Consider the following 21,281-nt stretch of genomic DNA (forward strand, 5'->3'; position numbering starts at 1 on the left):
ACTTTGCATACCTGAAAATGACAACAGAATATGTACTCCACAATTCTTCTGTATAATCCAATGCTGAGATTGTGTATTAGAGGATCAGAATTGGGCTGAACTTTAGGTCAAAGAGAGAGCTCTGAGCAGGGCTGGATATAGGTTTGATGAGGCCCTAAGCTACTGAAGGTAATGGGGCCCTTTATAGGTCCAGCTCTCCTTTGTCAACAACAAATTGTCGCTGTTTTTTGTGTTCAGTCAGTCAGTCAGTCAGTTTTATTGCACATAGCGAAAGGCTGCCGCAATGTACACAGAATCATTTGACAATTAAAACAAAATATACTGAATTGATACGAAAGACTTAAAACATTTATATTATCAAAACATTACTCTAAACAGTACTCTAAACAGAGCTACAAAAGTACCCCAATGTACAAATCAAGACATTAAACAATAAAATTCATAAGCTAAAATCATCAATTTTGTGTTGAATATATGCTATATGGTAATTTATGGACCTAATAGGTATCTAAAGCCATTTGCACAAAAGAAAATATGTATTTTATCAAAGTAATTGTTGAACTGAAACACAATTAAGCAGAAGTATATTAATAGTGAAATACAATTAAGAAGAAGTATATTAATAGTGAAATAATAATTAAGTGCTAACTTAAAATGATTTTTATCCATAACAGACTTAATAATGCAAACACATTGGCATTTGGCAATAACAAAACTTTTATTTTATATTTTATATATATAATTTTATATTTTATATATATAATTAATTTTATAATGAATGTTTTTAGAATGTTGGATTATTTTGTTTGTTGTTAGCCGCCCTGAGCCCAGCTTCGGCTGGGGAGGGCGGGATATAAATAAAATTATTATTATTATTATTATTATTATTATTATTATTATTATTATTATTTATTATATTTTGGAAATGTACATCCTGGTTTTTTCCCCTTTAATTTTTTTGGGGGCCTCCCAAGAGAGTGGGGCCCTAAGCTATAGCTTGTTTAGCTTATACATAAATCTGGCACTGGCTCTGAGCCTCTCTCTTAGCAGCTGCACAGAAGTGCATTTATTTACCCCACAAGTGAATGGCAGACACAACTTCTGTGAGACAAGTCAGCAGCTGCATCTCGGTGCATGTGAATTGAGCATGAATTTTACACAAATCAGATTTCTTGCAGGGAGAAACTAACTAGTGGTAAACTTCCGTGTTGCAACTTTTCATTATCTGAAATGCAGACCATATTTTTCAATGCCACAAGGTGGTGCTCTCTGATAGTTACTAGACCTCCTATAAGGTGCTGCTTTCATAGCACTTTCAATCATGGACTGCTTTGTGTGTGGATGTTAAATAGTATGTATGAAAGAGGCAAATAGGATTGATATAGCCAAGAGGATCACTGGCAGAAATTGTGCCATGTTTCACAAAGCCACACATGTAGTTTGAATAGGGTTGCCATATTCCAAACAGTGAAAATCTGGACAGAACAGTTGTTGAGCTGTTTTAAAGGAAAATTGCCAAAGATGACACTGCCGACATGGATATGTCCAGATTTCCCCAGACATTTATATCAATTTCCATCCAGACACTGCTTCCGATAGCAGTATTTCAGGTATGCCTGGGAAATTCTGGACATATGGCAACCCTAAGTTTGAAGATATGTGATACAGCAACATAGCTAAGCAGGTGTAAGACTTTCTGCATCTGGATGGGAGGCGAAGAATGAACCTGGTAAATGCTGCCTTGACTTCTATGATGGAAGAAAGATAAGAAAACTAATCATTCAATAATGAAAATAATGTTTATCTAATTTTTCACTCAGTCAAATAGTAATAAAAAACTTCAAACATATTAATCTGCCCATATTTATGCCTGTAATATGCTGTGATGATTCTCCACTCCACTAGGCCACCGTACCACACAGTTTCTGGGTATGGGCTTGATTATTGCCTCTGTTTCCCTCCAGAGTTAATAAAGTTTTGGCATTTTGATTGAAGCTCCTATGTGAAATGGCGCCCTTTCTCCCATCCATGCTGAATGCTGTTGGAGTCCTACCCGCCCAACTGGCCATCTCATTTGTCCTGTGATGTTGCTTCCCTTTCCCCATGTTGGGCCTGGGGGGGGGGAGTGTTGGAATCTCTGCTACAATTGAGCTACTCCTCTGGTTGAGCCTTTGGAATTTCCTCCAACGATGATTAACAACCTGAGATAAGGCTCCAGGCGCGTTCCCCATCCAGCAGAGTATCAAAGCAGCAGAAGAGACGAGAAGTTTGAGCTACATTGCTAGGTTTTATTTCTAACTACGCAGACAGAAAAGAAATATACATGCTCTTTCTGTGAAAGCAGATAGCAACCGAACAACAAAGGAAGAGGAAACCAGTAACATCACATCCGTTTCCTGTCTTCCGTGAGACTTCCAACAGCCTGGAATCTCTGGAATGCAAAACAGAGTCTTGTGACTCCAAGAGCACTGCACAGTGGCATAAACAGAAACCAACAGAGAGTCCATTTGGTGGACCCCACTTACAGGGGACGCGGGTGGCGCTGTGGGTAAAACCTCAGTGCCTAGGACTTGCCGATTGCATGGTCGGTGGTTCGAATCCCCACAGTGGGGTGCGCTCCCATCGCTCGGTCCCAGCGCCTGCCAACCTAGCAGTTCGAAAGCACCCCTGGGTGCAAGTAGATAAATAGGGACCGCTTACTGGCGGGAAGGTAAACGGCGTTCCGTGTGCTGCGCTGGCTCGCCAGATGCAGCTTGTCACGCTGGCCACGTGACCCGGAAGTGTCTGCGGACAGCGCTGGCTCCTGGCCTCTAGAGTGAGATGAGCGCACAACCCTAGAGTCTGTCAAGACTGGCCCGTACGGGCAGGGGTACCTTTACCTTTTACCTTTTTTACTTATTTTATGCTAGACTTATTGGTATGTCCTAGTCTCATAGTTCTCTGTCAGCTGCTCTAACTGACTTGCCCACACCTGTTGATCCCTGGCCTTATTGTCGTACCTGTTGCTTGTTGGCATATCTCTCCTTGCTTTTTCAAAGCAGGGTCTGCCAACTAATAGCCCCTAGGCTGAATCATCACATAAGCTTTTTTTCTTTCATGCTCGTTTTCTTTTTATAGGCTTGAATTGTACAGAAAAATGCCAAATCTTCGAATCCTGGCCTGTGGTGGGGATGGAACGGTAAGTCCCACAACTTTTTTTTTTTGTAATAAGCAAAGGAGGGAAATTGCTGTGAGCCTAATCATGAAAGGGGTCACAGCAACACTGACAAACAGCACACACCAACTAAGAAAAAAAAAGTGATGTTGAGGAGCAAATAGTCTGACCTGGTATAAATTAGCTTCCGATGTGTGTCTTGTTCCTCATGGGTGCAACAGCATGGACACAAAAAAGCAGAAGGCTTCATAGTGAAGTTACTTCATGCAGGCAGCTGCTGGTCATTAAGGGTCAATTCACACTTCCATGCACATGACTTGCATTCTCTATTCTTTATTATTATATATGAACAGCGACAGCGTTATATGACTCCAATGGAGAGCATTTTGTTAGGTGTTGGGAAACGAGAAGTTTGGGTTGTTACACCTGAGTTGGTCCATCCATGCAAACAAGTCGCGTGCTACAGCTATGGAGTGTAAAATCATGCATGTGTGAAGCTTGCCTCAGGATGCAGGAATAAAGTGCGGATAAATCAAGCAATGTGTGAACCAGGCCTTGGAATGCTGTACAGTATATGTCTGCTCTTCTTTGCGAACCTGATGTTGGGAAAGATGGAGGGCACAAGGAGAAGGGGACGACAGAGGATGAGATGGTTGGACAGTGTTCTTGAAGCTACCAGCATGAGTTTGACCAAACTGTGGGAGGTAGTAGAAGACAGGAGTGCCTGGAGTGCTCTGGTTCATGGGGTCACGAAGAGTCGGGCACGACTAAACAACTAAACAACAACAACAACAAAATAGAAGACATTTCTGGCAGATGGGAGATAATCTCCTTCTGCTTCTGCCTCGGTCGTAGTTATAGTATTGGGGATGTCAGTCTGGATGTCATCTTTGGGATTTCCTCTAAGCTTGTGATTTATGTCTGCAAGAAGGGAGAAAGGGGCTGCTAAACTGCTCAAAACAGTCTCTTTATTAAGCCAATGGCTTCAGCCAAGTCTCCGGCTGCATAAGTAAAGATAACAGGTGACTGTGTGACACAGGAATGACTAACTGAAGATGGGCAGAAGGGGGAGCCAGCCATCCCTGGCTGGAGGAAATGTCATTCTAACAGGCATAGGCAAACTCGGCCCTCCAGGTGTTTTTTGCCTACAACTCCCATCATCCCTAGCTAACAGGCCAGTTGTCAGGGATTATGGGAGTTGTAGTCCCAAAATGTCTGGAGGGCTGAGTTTGCCTATGCCTGCATTAGATTCCATGAAGGAGAACAAGTAACTGGCAGTCTTGAACTAGGCAGGGAAAAGAGACAGAGGTTTGACCTGTTCCCTGTGCTGAATTCAAAGTTATGGCTTTGCCCCACTCCCCGTCTCCCTGAGCAAGAGAGCAAGTTCTGTTGGAGTGTTAATGCTGTGAATCTTGCATCTTATGCTCAGCCCATGTGTGTGCATAAATGAAACCACACATCACAAAGGCCCCACTGTCTGATTCTACATGCAGAGATCCCTGAGATCTTGTACAGCTTGAGATATGTGATGCACGCAGCTGTATTTTAAAACGCTGGCTTTGGGTTTGTTGTTTCCACATTCCTTCCATTTCACATTTTGAGCTAATGGGGGCAGCATCTTCTCATTAATATGAGAGACACATGACTTATCTATGCTGAGGTTATGTTAGAAACAAATTAACGTCTCGTTGTTCCAAAAGCCATTAAATCTAGAAATGAAAATCTTGCTCAAATGGATTTAGTGAATATTCAATGAGACCAGATATTACTTTGCATTATTGAAAGAAACAGAAAGTGGGAGATTTTCCAGTGTACCTGCCCAATTGTTAACTTTTCCTCTTCTGGCAATAAAATGCAACATTGTCAACTTCAGGCAATCTGTATTCTAGACTCTTTCAGGCAGCCTTCTGATTCGGAACAATTCGGAGGGTGTCTTATCCAATTTTCTAAAGATCATGCAGAGCATTTAGAATCCATAATAACTTTATTTTTTAAAAAACTCAGCTGAAACGCCCAAAGCTTTATTTCTCAAAATGCAGCCTGCTGAGAACAAGTGGAGAATTTGGACTGGGGCTGTAGTACAACATGGAGGGTGAAAGGGAGATGAACCCTAAAGGAATCTAGGAGCAGGGAGAGGGAGAGAGAGTTGGCCATTGTGAGAACAGGATGCCGGGCTATAGATGGGGCCTTTGCCCTAATTCATTAGGGTCTTATTATATTCTTATGGGGGTGCTGCTGTCCCAACTTCTGCCCCTGATTGATTTCCTCCCCAAACCTAAAGCCCTCCCTAAGCTGCTGTTAGCTGTAACAGGGAAAACATGCAGGAAAACTTGCATGTTTTCCTCTTGGTGGAGAGGAAACTATTTGTGAATGGTAGTGTTTGTGTGTGATTTGGATCAGGGCCATGGCACAGGGCGGGGACATGAGTGAAATAATTTGTTTGTACTGATTTATTACATTTGTACCTCAACGCACCTGCTGGGAAATCAAGGCAGGGTACGTGTTTCTCTTGACCTTTTATCCCCGTTAATACTCCTGTGATGTGGGTTAGGCTGAGAGTGCGATATCCTGGTTTTTGGATTCTTTAAATTCATAGTATAAACCACACACCAGCAGAAATAAAATTGCACAGACTAGAGAATGGATGGGATATGTATTTGGAGAATCCCAAGGAGTGTGTCTTCGCCGCCCCATAGCCTATGATACCATTTCCTTTCCTGTAATATTTGATGTTTAGGTGGGCTGGATCCTCTCCATCCTGGATGAGCTGCAGCTGAACCCCCAGCCTCCTGTTGCTGTACTTCCACTAGGCACCGGGAATGACCTGGCTCGCACCCTCAACTGGGGAGGGGTAAGCGGATAGCATGTTATGCCTCAAAGTATTTTATCAGACATTCACTGGCTGTCATCTGAAAGGTGTGAGATCAAGTTGAAGCAGGAGAAGCTAAAGAGGTGTCTGAATGTTCCTTTTAGGAGGTGGCAGGCTTCTCCATCATCAAACCCAGTAGGCGATTCCTTGATGGATACAAAGTACACATTTCTTTGCTTGGGTACCACTTTCAAGAGATGTGTGAAGCATGAAAGAGAAAGGGCTGCTTAATTTCCCCTTTCCCTTGCTATTTCCTCACTCCTTGGCAGCAAATTCCACTGTCGAACAGCTCTTACTGTCAGGAAGTTCTTCCACCTAAACATTAGGAAGAACTTCCTGACAGTAAGAGCTGTTCGACAGTGGAATTTGCTGCCAAGGAGTGTGGTGGAGTCTCCTTCTTTGGAGGTCTTTAAGCAGAGGCTTGACAACCATATGTCAGGAGTGCTCTGATGGTGTTTCCTGCTTGGCAGGGGGTTGGACTCGATGGCCCCTGTGGTCTCTTCCAACTCTATGATTCTATGATTCTATGATTCTATGATTCTATGAATTTTTCTATGTTGTTTTCACTAATATCACCACCATCATTATTAAAGAATTTTTTTAATACAGTATGCATTTTAAGTGCAATTTCCCCTAAAACACATGTGCTTGCACACATTCTTTTTTGTGTACAGAACTGCATTGTAGCATTGAGAAAAGAAGGCATTTCAAAGGATAGCTGCATTTTGGTTAATTTATTGTTTTAAGATGTGCAAATTAGCTAAGGTTGCAATATAATGCAAGCTGAAGTGAATTTCTCCCTCACCCCTACCTCTGTGGACAGAAGACACTCCCCACTAACTGATTTTATTTCCAAACCTTTAAGGGAAAACAACTTAGGTGTTATGTGTTATCAGACAAATAGCTGGAAGCAAAAGGGTTAAATAGGCACCCCCACCTCATATCTGCTCCCAGTCACAGTGCTTCAAGTTTGTTTTTTATTCCAAAAAAACAACAACCCAGCAACACTAATTAACTCATCTAGTTTGAGCCTGAGAACTTGGCCTATCACTCGGTTTTATATCATTCTTAATCATCCCCAGACCTGCGGAAAGAGGCGGTCATTAAACCGCTTCTTAAAAAAAAAAATCTTTAGACCCGGCCAATATGGCCAACTATCGCCCAGTCTCAAATCTACCATTCTTGGGCAAGGTGATTGAGTGGGTGGTTGCTGAACAACTCCAAGCATGCCTGGAGGATGTGAACCATTTGGATTCCTTCCAGTCAGGAGTCAGGCCTCACCATGGGACTGAAACTGCCTTGGTCACGCTGGTCGATGATCTCTGGCGGGCTAGTGACAAAGGTGAGAGCTGTTTCCTAGCTCTGCTGGATCTCTCAGCGGCCTTTGACACCATTGACCATAACATCCTTCTGGACCGTCTAGAGGGGCTGGGAGCAGGGGGCACTGTTATACAGTGGTTCTGCTACTTTCTCCTGGGCCGTGTCCAGAAAGTGGTGTTGGGGGATGAGTGTTCAGACCCCTGAGCTCTCACTTGTGGGGTGCCTCAGGGTTCCGTCCTCTCCCCCATGCTTTCTAATATCTATATGAAGCTGCTGGGAGAGATCATCAGGGGGTTTGGGCTAGTGAACTAGTGAAGGTAGTGAAGGACCTTTGTGAGTGCCTGGAGGCGGTTGGAGGTTGGATGGCAGCTAACAGATTGATGTTCATCCTGACAAGACAGAAGTACTGTTCTGGGGGGACAGGGGACGGGCGGGTGTGGGGGACTCACTGGTCCTGAATGGGGGAACTGTGCCCCTGAAGGACCAGGTGCGCAGCCTGGGAGTCATTTTGGACTCACAGCTGTCCATGGAGGCACAGGTTAATTCTGTGTCCAGGGCAGCTGTCAACCAGCTGCATCTGGTATGCAGGCTGAGACCCTACCTGCCCGTGGACTGTCTCGCCAGAGTGGTGCATGCTCTAGTTATCTCCCGCTTGGACTTCTGCGCTCTATGTGGGGCTACCTTTGAAGGTAACCCAGAAACTACAACTAATCCAGAATGCGGCAGCTAGACTGGTGACTGGGAGTGGCCGCCGGGACCACATAACATCAGTCCTGAGAGATCTGCATTGGCTCCCAGTACATTTTTGAGCACAATTCAAAGTGTTGGTGCTGACCTTTAAAGCCCTAAACAGCCTCAGTCCTGTATACCTGAAGGAGCGTCTCCACCCCCATCATTCAGCCAGGACACTGAGATCCAGCGCCGAGGGCCTTACGAGAAGCCAAGTTACAGGGAACCAGACAGAGGGCCTTCCCGGTAGTGGCGCCCACCCTGTGGAACGCCCTCCCATCAGATGTCATGGAAATAAGCAGCTATCCTATTTTTAAAAGATGCCTGAAGGCAGCCCTATTTAGGGAAGCTTTTAATATTTAATGCTGTATTGTTTTTAACACTCGATTGGGAGCTGTCCAGAGTGGCTGGGGAAACTCAGCCAGATGGGCGGGGTATAAATAATAAATAATAAATCATTATTATAATTATAATCATTATTAATCTCCTTTTGGTCTAATGTTTGGGAATTTCTGGGAGTAATACCCCCCCCCCCCATTCTCTCTCTCCCTGCCTCTTGAAAAGTGGTTGGAATATGAAGTTCACAAACAATCTTTGAATAACACTGATGATCCGGTATGGTTAGATCTCTGCAATACATCATCTAATATGAACAAATGCCAGTTGTTGACATTGGACTGTGAATATCTCTTATTTCTAGGGATACACAGATGAGCCGGTTGCAAAAATTCTCTGCCATGTAGAAGATGGGACTATTGTCCAACTGGACCGGTGGAACCTCCAGGTGGAGAGAAATCCTGATTTGCCCCAAGATGAACTAGAAGATGGAGCACGGAAGGTTAGTGTGAGATCTTCCTCTACCGGAATAAACCGAAGGAAGAAAATCAGGGTTCATGCAGGATGACAGGGGAATGCTGTCCAGGAATGCGAAGAATTTACAGTAGGTTTCTGGCTTAAATAATTGCAATTATTTACATGGTTGTTTACTGTTTCTACAAAGGCAGAACTAGAGTCAGCCAATGATCACGAAATAACCCCTATCTGTTAGCAGCATTGGGTCATTTAAAAGAAGTAAAATCAAAAGAACTAAACTTTTGAGTCCAGTGGACAGGGACCCAACGGTTCCTAGGCTGATGATGGCAACAGGCCCAATTCAGGCATCTTTCCTGAGCAAACCTGTGAGCTGTTGCAGTGAAATGGTATTCTTTACTGCCTCTGCAGCTTGGCTAATGAGCGCCACTAATTAGCAACAGTCCAGTAGCAACTTCAATAGTGCTCTGGACCAGGCAGACCTTCTAAGCCAGTCTTGTAAACTTGAGGTCAACTGCTGTTCTTACAAGCTTCACCTGTAGCAGGAGGCATTTCCAGAGAAGAAATCTGAATTGCTTAAGAAAAGGGTCCTACATGCTGCAGGTGACCTCTTTGTGCTCCTTTTACATAGTCCTCCTTTGTCTCCTTCCACTTCATATGGGGGAATGTCGCTGAATGGTAGAGCATGTGCAGAAGAACCCAGGTTCAGTTCCTGGCCTTATTATTATTAATTTAATGCTGTAGCTGGGAAAATAATACTTCTTGCAGAGCTGCTAGCAGTCAGATAATAAAATATTCGGTTAGTGGAACAAAGAACAAGGCAGTCTTGCCCAAGGAGTCCTAACATTTGCCATTGCATATTCTTAATTTTTCTTTTCACACGCAGCATTTCCCTTGTTCCCCTTGTCTTATCATTGCAGCTTCCCCTCAGTGTTTTCAATAATTACTTCAGCCTGGGATTTGATGCTCACGTTACACTGGAATTCCATGAATCTCGAGGTGAGAGAACAAAAACAATATCTTCTCTTCCTGAGCACCAGGGTGGAAAATGAATGGGTTGTGAAAGCCTTCCTCAAAGAGGTGCTTTACCTTATATAGCAGGCAGAGCTGCAACAGGTGTGGCTTCTTCCACTGCAGTACAGTGTGGGATGAGCTTGAGGTGGAGACTGTTCCTATTCCTCAGAATACAATAGAGGAGTTAAAGCAGGGATGATGAACCTGTGGCCCTCTCGATGTTCTTGGACCTCAGCTCCCATAATCCTTGACCCCATTGGCCATATTGGACTTGCAGGGTGACAGGTGCCCAAGCCTTGAGTTAAAGGAAAACAGGAGATGATTTAGGTCTCTCTTTAAGAGCTGAAGGTTTCTCCACACAAGCTTCTTATCAATCAGCTGGTTTTTGTGTGTGCAGGGATTACATGATGCATGCAATGTTTGCATTTGGATCTGTTTGTGGGAAGGCTAAATGTCTTCCCATAAACCTCTCATTATCCTACATTTTTAGTGCATAACCATCACTTTCCTACCTGCAAAACAATCTGTCTTTTAAAGCAGGAAGTCGATTCGTTGTGCCATATTGCCCCAATCTACTTTAATAGTCTAAACTTAAATTTGTGGTATGCATTTGAATCCCTCCTGCAAAATCTGGAGGTGACCTAAGAGTCTATACCTCTAAGCTGCTTATTCATGAGAAAAACCTCAGAGGAGACCTAGCTCCACCTCTTCCTCAACCCTAAAGGATTGCCAACTCCTTTCTGGCAGGGCTCATGTAGTTGGGGGTTTGGGCTGCTTTTAACTCTTCAAGGTACCTTTATATTATTTTATACAATGAGTCACGTTGACACTGGACTTTTCTCCTCTCCCATGTGGTTCAGCTATTATTGTATATTGCATCAATGCTTTGTTTTGAAGTTGTTTTTATTTTAACATATTGCACACAGCATAAAGGTTCTCTGTTATGGGGTGAGCAATAAAACCAATCAATAAATGTACCCTTACCAGCTACACAGAAGGTAGATGTTTAGTAGATGAATCTTTTTCCTTGCATGGTGATCTTTACTGTTGCTGCAAAAAGTTTCACCTGATAAATGTCTGCCTGCTATGCAATGTCAAAGAAATAGGGCCCCTGCCAATAAACTATTGGAAATCCTACCGATCTTCTTTTGTAAAAAGGATTACATTTTGCCCAGGAAGTAGAGCAAAAATCTGGGCTGTCCTTGTCTGATTCTTCTGAAAATGATACACCATGCTATGAAAAGGTTGGGGGTATATTGTGAAGACACAGGACATGCAAGACTGGCACTCCAGAACAGTCCCTACTAAAGTGCACAATAATATTTGTCTTTGTTCATGTGAACAAAGTACTCCTGTCTGTTTTGATACATTGCCCTTAATACTCATGTAGTTCCATACAGCACAACCCAGCCAAGCACTAATGGTCAGTCATTATGATAGATGTCTGTATGCTAGGAAATCACACTGCTGATACTCAAGTTGTTGTTCAGTTGCTTTGTTTGGCATGTGGCTGATTTAACTACAAGCATACTTGTCCTCCTTTTCATGCTATCACAAAGCCATGCAAAAATGCCCCCCCCCCCCCCATTTTAAAAAAGAACATCCTAATGCCAGGCTAAATAAAGATCTGAATGCCTGACGGAAAGAGCGAATGCATATTTTATCGTGTTTAAGATGACTGTGAGCAGTAAGCATAATAATGAAGGGCCATGGAAGGGCAAAGGAATGAAGTGATGACAGCTGCGCGCTCATTTCCATGTGCACATGTGCTGGCGTGCATGCCAAATGTGCCTGGGACTATATAGTAGGGATGAGGTCCTGAGCCACTTTCTCACTTAGCAGAAGCATTATTTAATCATGAAGTCATATTGCTCTATAAAGAATGAATGGACATTATTCCAGGGATGCCAGTGTGTGCATGTATGTGTGTTTCTGTGTGTGCACACACAGGCACACACACACTTTTAGAGGAGAGTGAAACCACTTTGGGGAAAAGCAAGCTGTAGGCTTGGAGGTGAGTAATTTGGCCAGAAAGATTTTTTTCCTGTTAATTCAGAGTTTCCCACCCCTTCAAATTTATAATAAAAATGAATTTTTATACATAAGGTTAGTGTGGAGGACCCTCTGGGATTTTGGTTTAGTGTCCTTATTGTTTGTGAACTTCCTTTTGGTGTCTCTGTGTGTTTCAGTCAGATGTTGTTTTCTAATAAGTAAGGAAGGTTGTTTGTTTGATTGAAGGCTTATCCTCTTGCTCCCCCTCCCCGGGGGGGGGGGGGGACTGCTCCTTAGCATTCAATCAGAACAAATGGCAATTTGGTTTTCTCCAGATTGATGTTTGCTCCAATTTAGCACTAAAGAACAGCTTTCCCCTGGGAAAGGAGTGGGGCAAGGGTAAACCCACTCAGACTCATGCCTCGAAAGTGTGAGTCCGAGCAGAAAACCGCTCAGACTTGTTCTTTCTTGGCACTGGAGAAGTAGACTTGTGGACGAGCCCTGAGTGTACTTAAGTGCCGCTTTTCAACAATGATCTGCAGATTTGAGAGTGGTTCACAACATAAAGATATGATATTAAAACACAAAATAGAATATAAAAGCACAAGGCGTTGTTATAAGAAAAACTGCTCTTTTTCCCTTCTGGGGTACCCAAGAAGATCGTGTAGAGTCTTTATGTAGGCTCTCAATTGGTAGGAGAAAATAACAGAGGCCTACCAGAGAATATTGAGAAGCAAAGCAGCTAGTAAGCCTGATCTTTATTAAACTGTTGGAACAGGGCTTTGCTTCTCAATAGTCTCTATATGGTCTCTGTTATTTTCTCCTACTAATAGAGAACCTACATAAGGACTCTATATGGGCTCTTGGGTACCCCATAAGGGAAAAACAGCAGTTTTTCTTATATATGCATCAATACTCTTTTCTCCTTTTTCTTAGAAGTGAAAGGGTAGGTCTTCCATTAATAATGGAATTACACTCCATTTATTAATCCAAATTAACACTTCTCAGTTGTGCGTAACGCCATCTCACATCACCATTCAGCACACAATGGTTTCTTGAAAGAAAGAAAAAAGATGGGCATTTCCCCTCCTTTTCCATACTAGACTGATATACAGTTCATCGGTTCCTTTTGACTCCCTTATCTAGGGAACACAGAAAACAAAGATGAGTCCTTTTCACCCCTCCTCTTTAGTCAGCAGCCAGCAATGGCCAGAAACTCAGCTGTTTGCCTGCCAGAAGGAAAATAAGGAACTGAACCATCAAGGGCAGTGTACTGTTTAATTGACTTAGTAAAGACTCCTTGTATTCTGCTGTTTTCTTCTTTATCACAGAAGCAAATCCTGAAAAATTCAACAGCCGCTTTCGAAATAAAATGTTTTATGCTGGGGTGAGTTGAAACGTGTTTTCCTGAATCCAAATTTTGCTCATTTTTTGGTGTGTGTGTGTGTGTGTAAACAGTTTATTGTTTGTTTTATTGCTTTAATTATTGAGGATCATCACCACTATTCTTTGGGACATCAACCAATTCGCTCAATCTTCAGGCTCAATCTTGAGCCTGTTTGAAGTCACCTGACATCATAATGAAATTGGGTAATTGGCAGTTTCCATCCCTGTGCCTCCAATAGGTCACTGGTTATCCTTTTGGAGTATTTTGGGCTCCTATTCCATGTCACTTTCTGATTCGAGGAAACTTTGCCAATTAGAAATGTCGTATTCACTGAGAGCAACTTCAGCACTTAACTGTGCCCTGAAACTCAGCCTCTTTCTGTGGGGCAACTTCACTTAACAAGGCCTTGCTTTCACCCAGATCCTTGAAGCAACAAAAATGAAATTCAGATGAAATTATTATATCACACTTCTTTTCCCCGTCCGCTTTTCTGTATCATTTAGGCAGCCTTTTCAGACTTCCTTCAGAGAAGCTCCAGAGATTTATCCAAGCATGTGAAAGTTGTGGTGAGTATAAAAAAGGGGAACGATGCTTTTTAAGGACGTGTTGGAGAGTTGGCTGATAAAATGAGATGAGACAAGTTTCATCTTGATTGTAAAGCTGCATACATTTCGTGAAGACAAGTGGAAATTAGTTTCACTTATACTTAGTGAATCTTAGGAATCTGGGCTGGTACCTAGATTTATTGTTACAGAGATTTGTTGTTCCAGTGTTGTCAGTTTTAAGACGGAACAAGACTTCCATGCCTTTAACTGAAACAAAAAAAGGAAGGAGAAGGAAGGAAGGAAAGAAAGTGGGTGCAATAAAATTATTTCAGCAAGTGTGCTTTCTGGCTTACACAAACCTTCCCTCCTACCATGTTTATTTTTCCAGTGTGTACCCCAGTGTGTTTTATTTCCCACTAGATGTAATGGCACTTGGATCAAACCACATGAACATATCTGGAGTACTTGCTTTTGCCAGGGGAACATAGCAAAAATAAATACAGTGTGGGCTTGTTCCTCTTTGTTTCATCTGGGCTTCTTGTGTGATGTGGCCTTACATGTTTTTGTTTTTTATTATTTAAGTCCAAGATCTCATTGAAATAAATCCACAGGTGTTTATTTTATAATAAACCTTAATACATACTTGTGTGCTCTCTCTCACTCTCTTTGGCAGTGTGATGGCACAGACCTGACCCCAAAGATTCAGGAGCTGAAATTCCAATGTATAGTGTTTTTAAACATACCCAGGTAAGGACTTGTCCTGGGAGGACTTGTGACAAGGTGAGGGAACCCTAGGAGGGAAAACCATTTTTGAAAAATAGACAGTTCTCCCATAGATCTAGGATTAGATCTCTAGCAATTACCTGAAAGGGCAGTTGTTACAGTTCTATCCCCCCTCTCCCCCTCTCAATCTATCTCACACTGAATTGGAAGACATAATTGGAATAAACCAAAGGAAGGGAGGGAACAGCCTCCCATTGTCCTCTTTCCTCACTTGGAGGACCTTACTCACTTTTTGAGAAATTGTTGTACTTTGGTGATGTGAAGAGTTGAAACCAAAGAGGTGGTGGGGAGGACTGACCATATGGAGCATTGAAAATAAAAATAAGTTTGCTCTTTGCCTTACTCTCTCAGACCTTATTCAAACAGCTAACTGTGGGATAAGTATGAGTGTGCAACCAGCACCAGCCCTGCAAATGGAGAATTGACCACCCTGGTCTGCATGATACAACTCTGGTATAAAGCAGAGGTGTTCCTTCTGAAACCTTATCCTATCTGAAAGATATTTGTAGAAGACCTATGCTTGGTTTTGTTGCTAAAAGCCAAGTGGGCCAGATGTTCAGTGTTTGCTCAAATCCCACATATCCTCAACCTCTCACATTCATGTTTGTGAGCTTTCCGTGGGCACCTGGTTGGAAGCTGAACTAAACAGGCTTTTACTTTGAACCAGCTGAGCTCTCCTTATGTTTTTCTGTTCAGGTATTGTGCTGGCACAATGCCCTGGGGGAATCCAGGAGATCACAGAGAATTTGAACCACAGCGGCATGATGATGGTTACATTGAGGTCATTGGGTTCACCATGGCCTCCTTGGTGAGTCTTTTTCATCGATTGCCTCCTGTCTATAAGTCAACCAGAGCAAGAGCTAACTCACAGAGAATAAACCAAATGGCAGGTTTCCAACTATAACTGAGTATGTAGAGTGAATCTTCCTCACTCCTGGTTTGCCATTTGAGGGAACAGTGAAGGATGGGTGAACACCCCTTCCTTCTACACCTGAAAAAATGGCTTGCAGGAGGGACTTTGTTGCTGTCTTAATATCTGATGCCATAATTATTGCCTCCTCCCATTTTTATTCCTTGTTTCTCACCACGTCTTGCCCTTCCTTCCTTCCTGATTATTCATTCTGCAAGGAGAGGGGACTAGAAGGGCAAGGAACAATCAGTTCTCCAGGGCATCAACCTTCCCCTACCTATTGCTAACTGTCTCCCCCACCCACATACCTTTATTGCCTTTTAAACAGCACAGCAAGTCAAACTCTGAAGCTTGCAAATGTTGTTGGTGTGTGACTTCAAGGGTTAAACTTCATGTGGCATTAAACATTGCTTTTATCCATTTTAATTGGAATTAGTGACCATGAGGAGCCCCAATCAGGACCCTTGGTGGGTAGGCACAGGGAGTTTAACCCTTTTCACGCACCACCATGGTCCCAATGAAAATTGCCCTCCCTCAAGCTACTATTTGCACTCCTATTGGCACATGTTTATTGTCTTGAGGAAAGGCAGAAGCGAAAAAGCCCAGAGCAGACAGCTCATAAATATCCACCATCCACCCTAAAAGAACCATTTGGGACTTTAAAAAGACCTGTGTTCACCAAGGAAAGGCAGATTCCAGTAAGCCTCGGACAGGGATCGAGTACCATCACCCTCATAATCTTTTACCTTATTATATGTATTTTTGTGCACATTCCTTGGCTGCAGAACTGCACTGCACAATTTGGAGAATTGCAAATTTCAAAGCATGGCTGGGTTTCAGTTTGCACATTTGTTTCCAAAAATGTGAATAAGGTAGATTGGCCTTTAAATGCAAACCGAATCAAATTTCTCAAAGTTGGTAGGTACTGAATCACCTGCTGCAAGCAATCCTGGAGCTCATATGGTCTTGCAAATAACAGTACATTTTAGCTAGATTTGAAGACTTGAACTGATTCCTCCTCTCTTTTTCTCTTTCTGTTGCTAAGGCTGCTCTTCAAGTGGGAGGCCACGGAGAAAGGTTACACCAATGCCGGGAAGTGACGTTGCTGACGTACAAGTCCATCCCCATGCAAGTGGACGGGGAGCCTTGCCGGCTGGCTCCCTCACTGATCCGAATCGCCCTGAGGAATCAGGCCAATATGGTGCAGAAAAGCAAGAGGAGGACATCGATGCCTATGCTCAATGAGTGAGTTAGCTCCATGTGCATCTTGGGGAAAGGGAAATGGCAAAGTTGAGCCAAGTCAGTGATGGATCAAAGACATTGGCCGAACTATGCCAAACGACATCCTGTCATTCTGCACCTGTCCAAATGATATGACATACCTCCTCCTTTCACCGCATACCCCACCTTTGTTTGTGCTTAGCATGCAAAGACAGCTATACAGCCAGAGGAGCAGGAACCCTTTTCTTATTCTCAATATATAATAACAACCCTTCCCTCCCCTGCAATTCAGTACTGGCTGCCAATACTTTAAATGTCAGAATAACTCAGGACAATACCATCACCCTAGCCTTCCAGCCACTTGTTCGTGGAACATTTACTGTATTCTGGTGAGTTTTAATGAAGCACAGCACACTTTTCTCATAGTATCCTTTCCAGATAATTTCACCCTCGCAGAGCCTTCACTCTGTGACATTGTTAGCCTGAAGTTAATCCAACCCTCAGTGCAAGACTCTCAATCTAAGTTGAAATGAACAACCCATCTCCTCCAACATTTCCCTTTCCTTAAAAAAATCCTTCACCAAATATTATCTTGCCCAGGCATTTGGTGACATTTCCCTAATATAGGAAAACTCACTGGGTTTTGAAATGTTTTCCCTACAATATCTTCCCTCCCCTTACCAAATGACTTCGAACTTTCCCCTTGTGTTCCTTGTGGGAATGAAGTTCATTTTTCATCCAAAGGGCTATTACTCCCACAGTTCCAACATCAGAAACTTTTAAATTGGTAGCACATAGCATTTATGTATCGTATTAGAGGATTCAAGGTAGTTCACATAACCTCATAATGTGTAGAACACAACCTTCTAGGACAAATCAATATCATTCCTATATTGCAGATGGTGGAGGAGAAACTTTGTCTCCTGTATTGTTATGAGGAGGGTCAGGATACTTGTAAAAATGTGACAGTACGCATACTCAAAAAAAAAAAAAAAAAAAAAAAAAAAAAAAAAAAAAAAAAGGCCCACGTAGCCCCCCATTTTTTTGTAGAAAAGTGGATTGTATGTTACTTATCAAGCATTATAGGGACGCGGGTGGCGCTGTGGGTTAAACCACAGAGCCTAGGACTTGCTGATCAGAAGGTCGGTGGTTTGAATCCCCACGACGGGGTGAGCTCCCGTTGCTCGGTCCCTGCTCCTGCCAACCTAGCAGTTTGAAAGCACGTCAAAGTGCAAGTAGATAAATAGGTACTGCTCCAGCGGGAAGGTAAACGATGTTTCTATGCGCTGCTCTGGTTTGCCAGAAGTGGCTTAGTCATGCTGGCCACATGACCCGGAAGCTGTACGCCGGCTTCCTCGGCCAATAAAGCAAGATGAGCGCCGCAACCCCAGAGTCGGTCACGACTGGACCTAATGGTCAGGGGTCCCTTTACCTTTTATAAAACATTATGCAATTCTCTTTTATAATTACTAGACCTGAATGTGCTGTTCCATCCATGAACAAACAGGCCCTTCTACAATTTTCAGAAGCTTAGTGCCAGTGTACAAGATCAGGTTTGCTCCTGAAGACGATCAGAACCAATGATGGTCAGATCCCACCTTTTTTAAACAAAACAACAACAACACACACAAAGCCAATATCAGGATTGTTGTCACCAGATATGGAATCCTAGTAGTTGAATGCCCTTGTTTAACAGAGCCTCTTCACACCATCCCTTTTTTTGCCCCTGAAACACAGATGAGCTCTTCAACAATATTGGCAGCTATTCATTTCTCTCCCTCTCTGCTTGTTTTCAGTGAAGGGAACTGATTTAAATTATGGGCTAGGAAATAAGAATCTGTCTCAAGATGATAATTGTGTGTGGTCTTTTTGGCTCCTTCTGAAAATATCATTACCGAATGGGTTGTGACTGGATTTGATTTTCATTTATTTTATTTATGTGGGTTTTTTAACACATTCAGTGCCCCAAAATACTATGTTGTCGGCACAGCTTTACTTCCTGCAAGAAGTGACCAAATATGAATTGGAGAAAAGACCCGATGCTTCAGTTCATGCACTACAACAGAACTGGGGAACCTCCAGGTCCTCCTACCTGGCCCTTGGGACTCTTCCCAGGCCACACCCTTCGTCAGCCCAGTGTTGCACCCTCCTTAAATGTTCTTGCCTGACTGAAATGTGTCCTTGAACTCTGATAATGACCTTTGCTTGCCTGGATTGGAAGGCAGAGAGGGGCACATGAGTTTGTGTAGAAACTAGCTTACCATTGAAGGCTAACATCTACATTTGTTTTGCCTCTGGCCCTTGGAAGGCTGTGACCTTCAGACTGAAGAAGATTCCTTACCCCTGTGCTACGGCGTGGGAATGTTAAGGCCTATATCATCTGCCTTCTCTCTTCTATGTCAATTCATCTCCAGAAAACAACCCAGCAAAAAAGAGAGAGAGAGGTTATGTGTGAAAAAGAGATAAGATCAGGCATCAGCTAAGGGACCTAGGCATAGAGTCCCCTGAAGACCAAGAGGAGACTCCAATTTCCACCAGCTCTCTTTCTCTCTGCAGTCACTTTGCTTCTAAAGATGCTGACCCCTGTAAACCCTTGCAGCCATGTCCTTCCTAGAGTGCTGGACACTGGACTGCAGATGGTCCTATTGCCTTACCATTTCTTCCTTACTTTTGTCCTACTTTACAGAGGGCGTCCATCTATCTGAAGATAGATTGAAGGAGTCCTCTATGTGAAGAGCTGTCCCTTCTAAGTCTGAGAAAGAACCCTTGGAGTGGCCCAACCATAGGTAGCACCTAGACAGCAGGCTAAGCATCCATGGTCACAACCTTCCCCACTATGTTCAGATGCATTTAAATTATGGCAATTATTTTCTGAATGTGCATCTAGATATATAAATGAGTACAGTGGTACCTGGGGTTACATACGCTTCAAGTTACATACGCTTCAGGTTACAGACTCCGCTAACCCAGAAATAGTACCTTGGGTTAAGAACTTTGCTTCAGGATGAGAACAGAAATTGTGCTCTGGCGGCGCGGCGGCAGCGGGAGGCCCCATTAGCTAAAGTGGTGCTTCAGGTTAAGAACAGTTTCAAGTTAAGAATGGAACTCCGGAACGAATTAAGCACTTAACCCGAGGTACCACTGTATACACAAATCCTTTGCAAATTGTCCTTTTATGCCCTCTTTTTAGTTATTTGGTGTTGTGTAAGTTGCCACTCTAGGTAGCAGATACCTCACCCCCCTCACATGCCCTCCCCGTTCACATACATAACATGAGAGGCCGAGTGGGCCTTACTTTAAGGGAGGGGGAAGTGACCTTGAATTTACCTCTCTTCAGTCTATTGCCTCAGACACTTTCTCCCTTACAGGTTTGCTTCCTGTATGGAAGTTGTTATAAGAAAAAAAAGACCTGATCCTTTTCCCTTATGGGTTATTTCAGAGCTCACATAGAGTCCTTAAGTGGGTTCCCTATTGGTAGGAGAAATAACAAAAGCTAACCAGAGTAAATTGAAAAGCAAAGTGGTGAGTAAGCCTGATCTTTATTCAAGGAACTGTTGCAACAGGCTCCCCACTCACCACACGCAGGAGGGAGCAGAACCCTGAACAATGGTGCGCAAGCTCTTATATAGACTTTTGAAATTGCCCACCCTGTAGCCCAAGACCACCCCCCTAAAACATCATACATACATCACAGAAGGAAGCGGTCTACAGCAGAGGAGGCGGTCTCGAGCAGAAATCCTGTTTGCCAGGATACCTGATAATGGTCACTGATTGCATTACCTGGGCAGCCTGGCCATTCTTTTGTGATGGTTAATACTTTAGTTCCTGAATCCAGGTCACAGGCTCACCCTATTCATACACAAATACACCTTAAAGACAGGATTTGCAAGTAAAAAGACAACGGGAAGGCTTTCCCCATTTGCTTCCCTTACTGCAGAGGAATATTTGAGGTCATTGGGAGAGTCAGAATGGCTCCAGAATTGCTCTCCCATACTATTTCAGGCATATGGTTAATATATTTAGATATGTGTGCATTTATGAATACCGGTATTTATTCTGTATTTGAGACCTTAAAATTCTTTTAACAAAGTCAAGGAAATGCCTCACAAATGACTTTGCCAAGGGAAGGGCGGAGAGTCAGGCTAAATGCTCCTCTCTCACATACTTCTGTGGTTTACGACGTTAATTAAAGGGTCCATAACATACTTCTCTTCCTCCTGCTCCTCCTAATAATAATAATAAACCTAATATAAAATGAGAACAGAATGAAAACTTCACAAGATAGAGCGGAAACAGAAGAAAGTGGGGAGGGCTAACTGAAGAGGCAGTGAAACAAAAGAAGTCTTCACAGCCCATCTATGCGCCATCATGAGGCTGCCACTTGGGCCTACTTAAGAGCTGAGTAGACTTTGGATGGCAGTGGGACACATAGCAATGGCAAATGTCATGGTAAGGCCAGTTTGTGAGAGAAAGCGGCCCCCAAAACAGTCTTTCAAATTGTTAAAGCAAAACCCCTGCCCCTTTCCCAAATCATATATTGAATGGGT

General features: G+C 43.1%; 1 protein-coding gene across 6 annotated transcripts in view; it reads left to right on the forward strand.

The window, feature by feature from the left end:
* DGKI (diacylglycerol kinase iota) overlaps positions 1 to 21,281 on the forward strand; it is a 259,648-nt gene that overhangs the window by 145,854 nt on the left and 92,513 nt on the right. For all 6 annotated transcript variants that reach the window (XM_028746780.2, XM_077935076.1, XM_028746783.2 and 3 more), the window contains exons 12-20: positions 3,118 to 3,178; positions 5,892 to 6,005; positions 8,773 to 8,910; positions 9,803 to 9,881; positions 13,220 to 13,275; positions 13,779 to 13,841; positions 14,494 to 14,567; positions 15,300 to 15,411; positions 16,559 to 16,758. In XM_028746780.2, the coding sequence (XP_028602613.2) occupies positions 3,118 to 3,178; positions 5,892 to 6,005; positions 8,773 to 8,910; positions 9,803 to 9,881; positions 13,220 to 13,275; positions 13,779 to 13,841; positions 14,494 to 14,567; positions 15,300 to 15,411; positions 16,559 to 16,758 (897 nt within the window). The remainder of the gene's footprint in view (positions 1 to 3,117; positions 3,179 to 5,891; positions 6,006 to 8,772; positions 8,911 to 9,802; positions 9,882 to 13,219; positions 13,276 to 13,778; positions 13,842 to 14,493; positions 14,568 to 15,299; positions 15,412 to 16,558; positions 16,759 to 21,281) is intronic.

This window comes from Podarcis muralis, chromosome 10, assembly GCF_964188315.1.
Source record: "Podarcis muralis chromosome 10, rPodMur119.hap1.1, whole genome shotgun sequence".
NCBI classification, from domain to species: Eukaryota; Metazoa; Chordata; class Lepidosauria; order Squamata; family Lacertidae; genus Podarcis; species Podarcis muralis.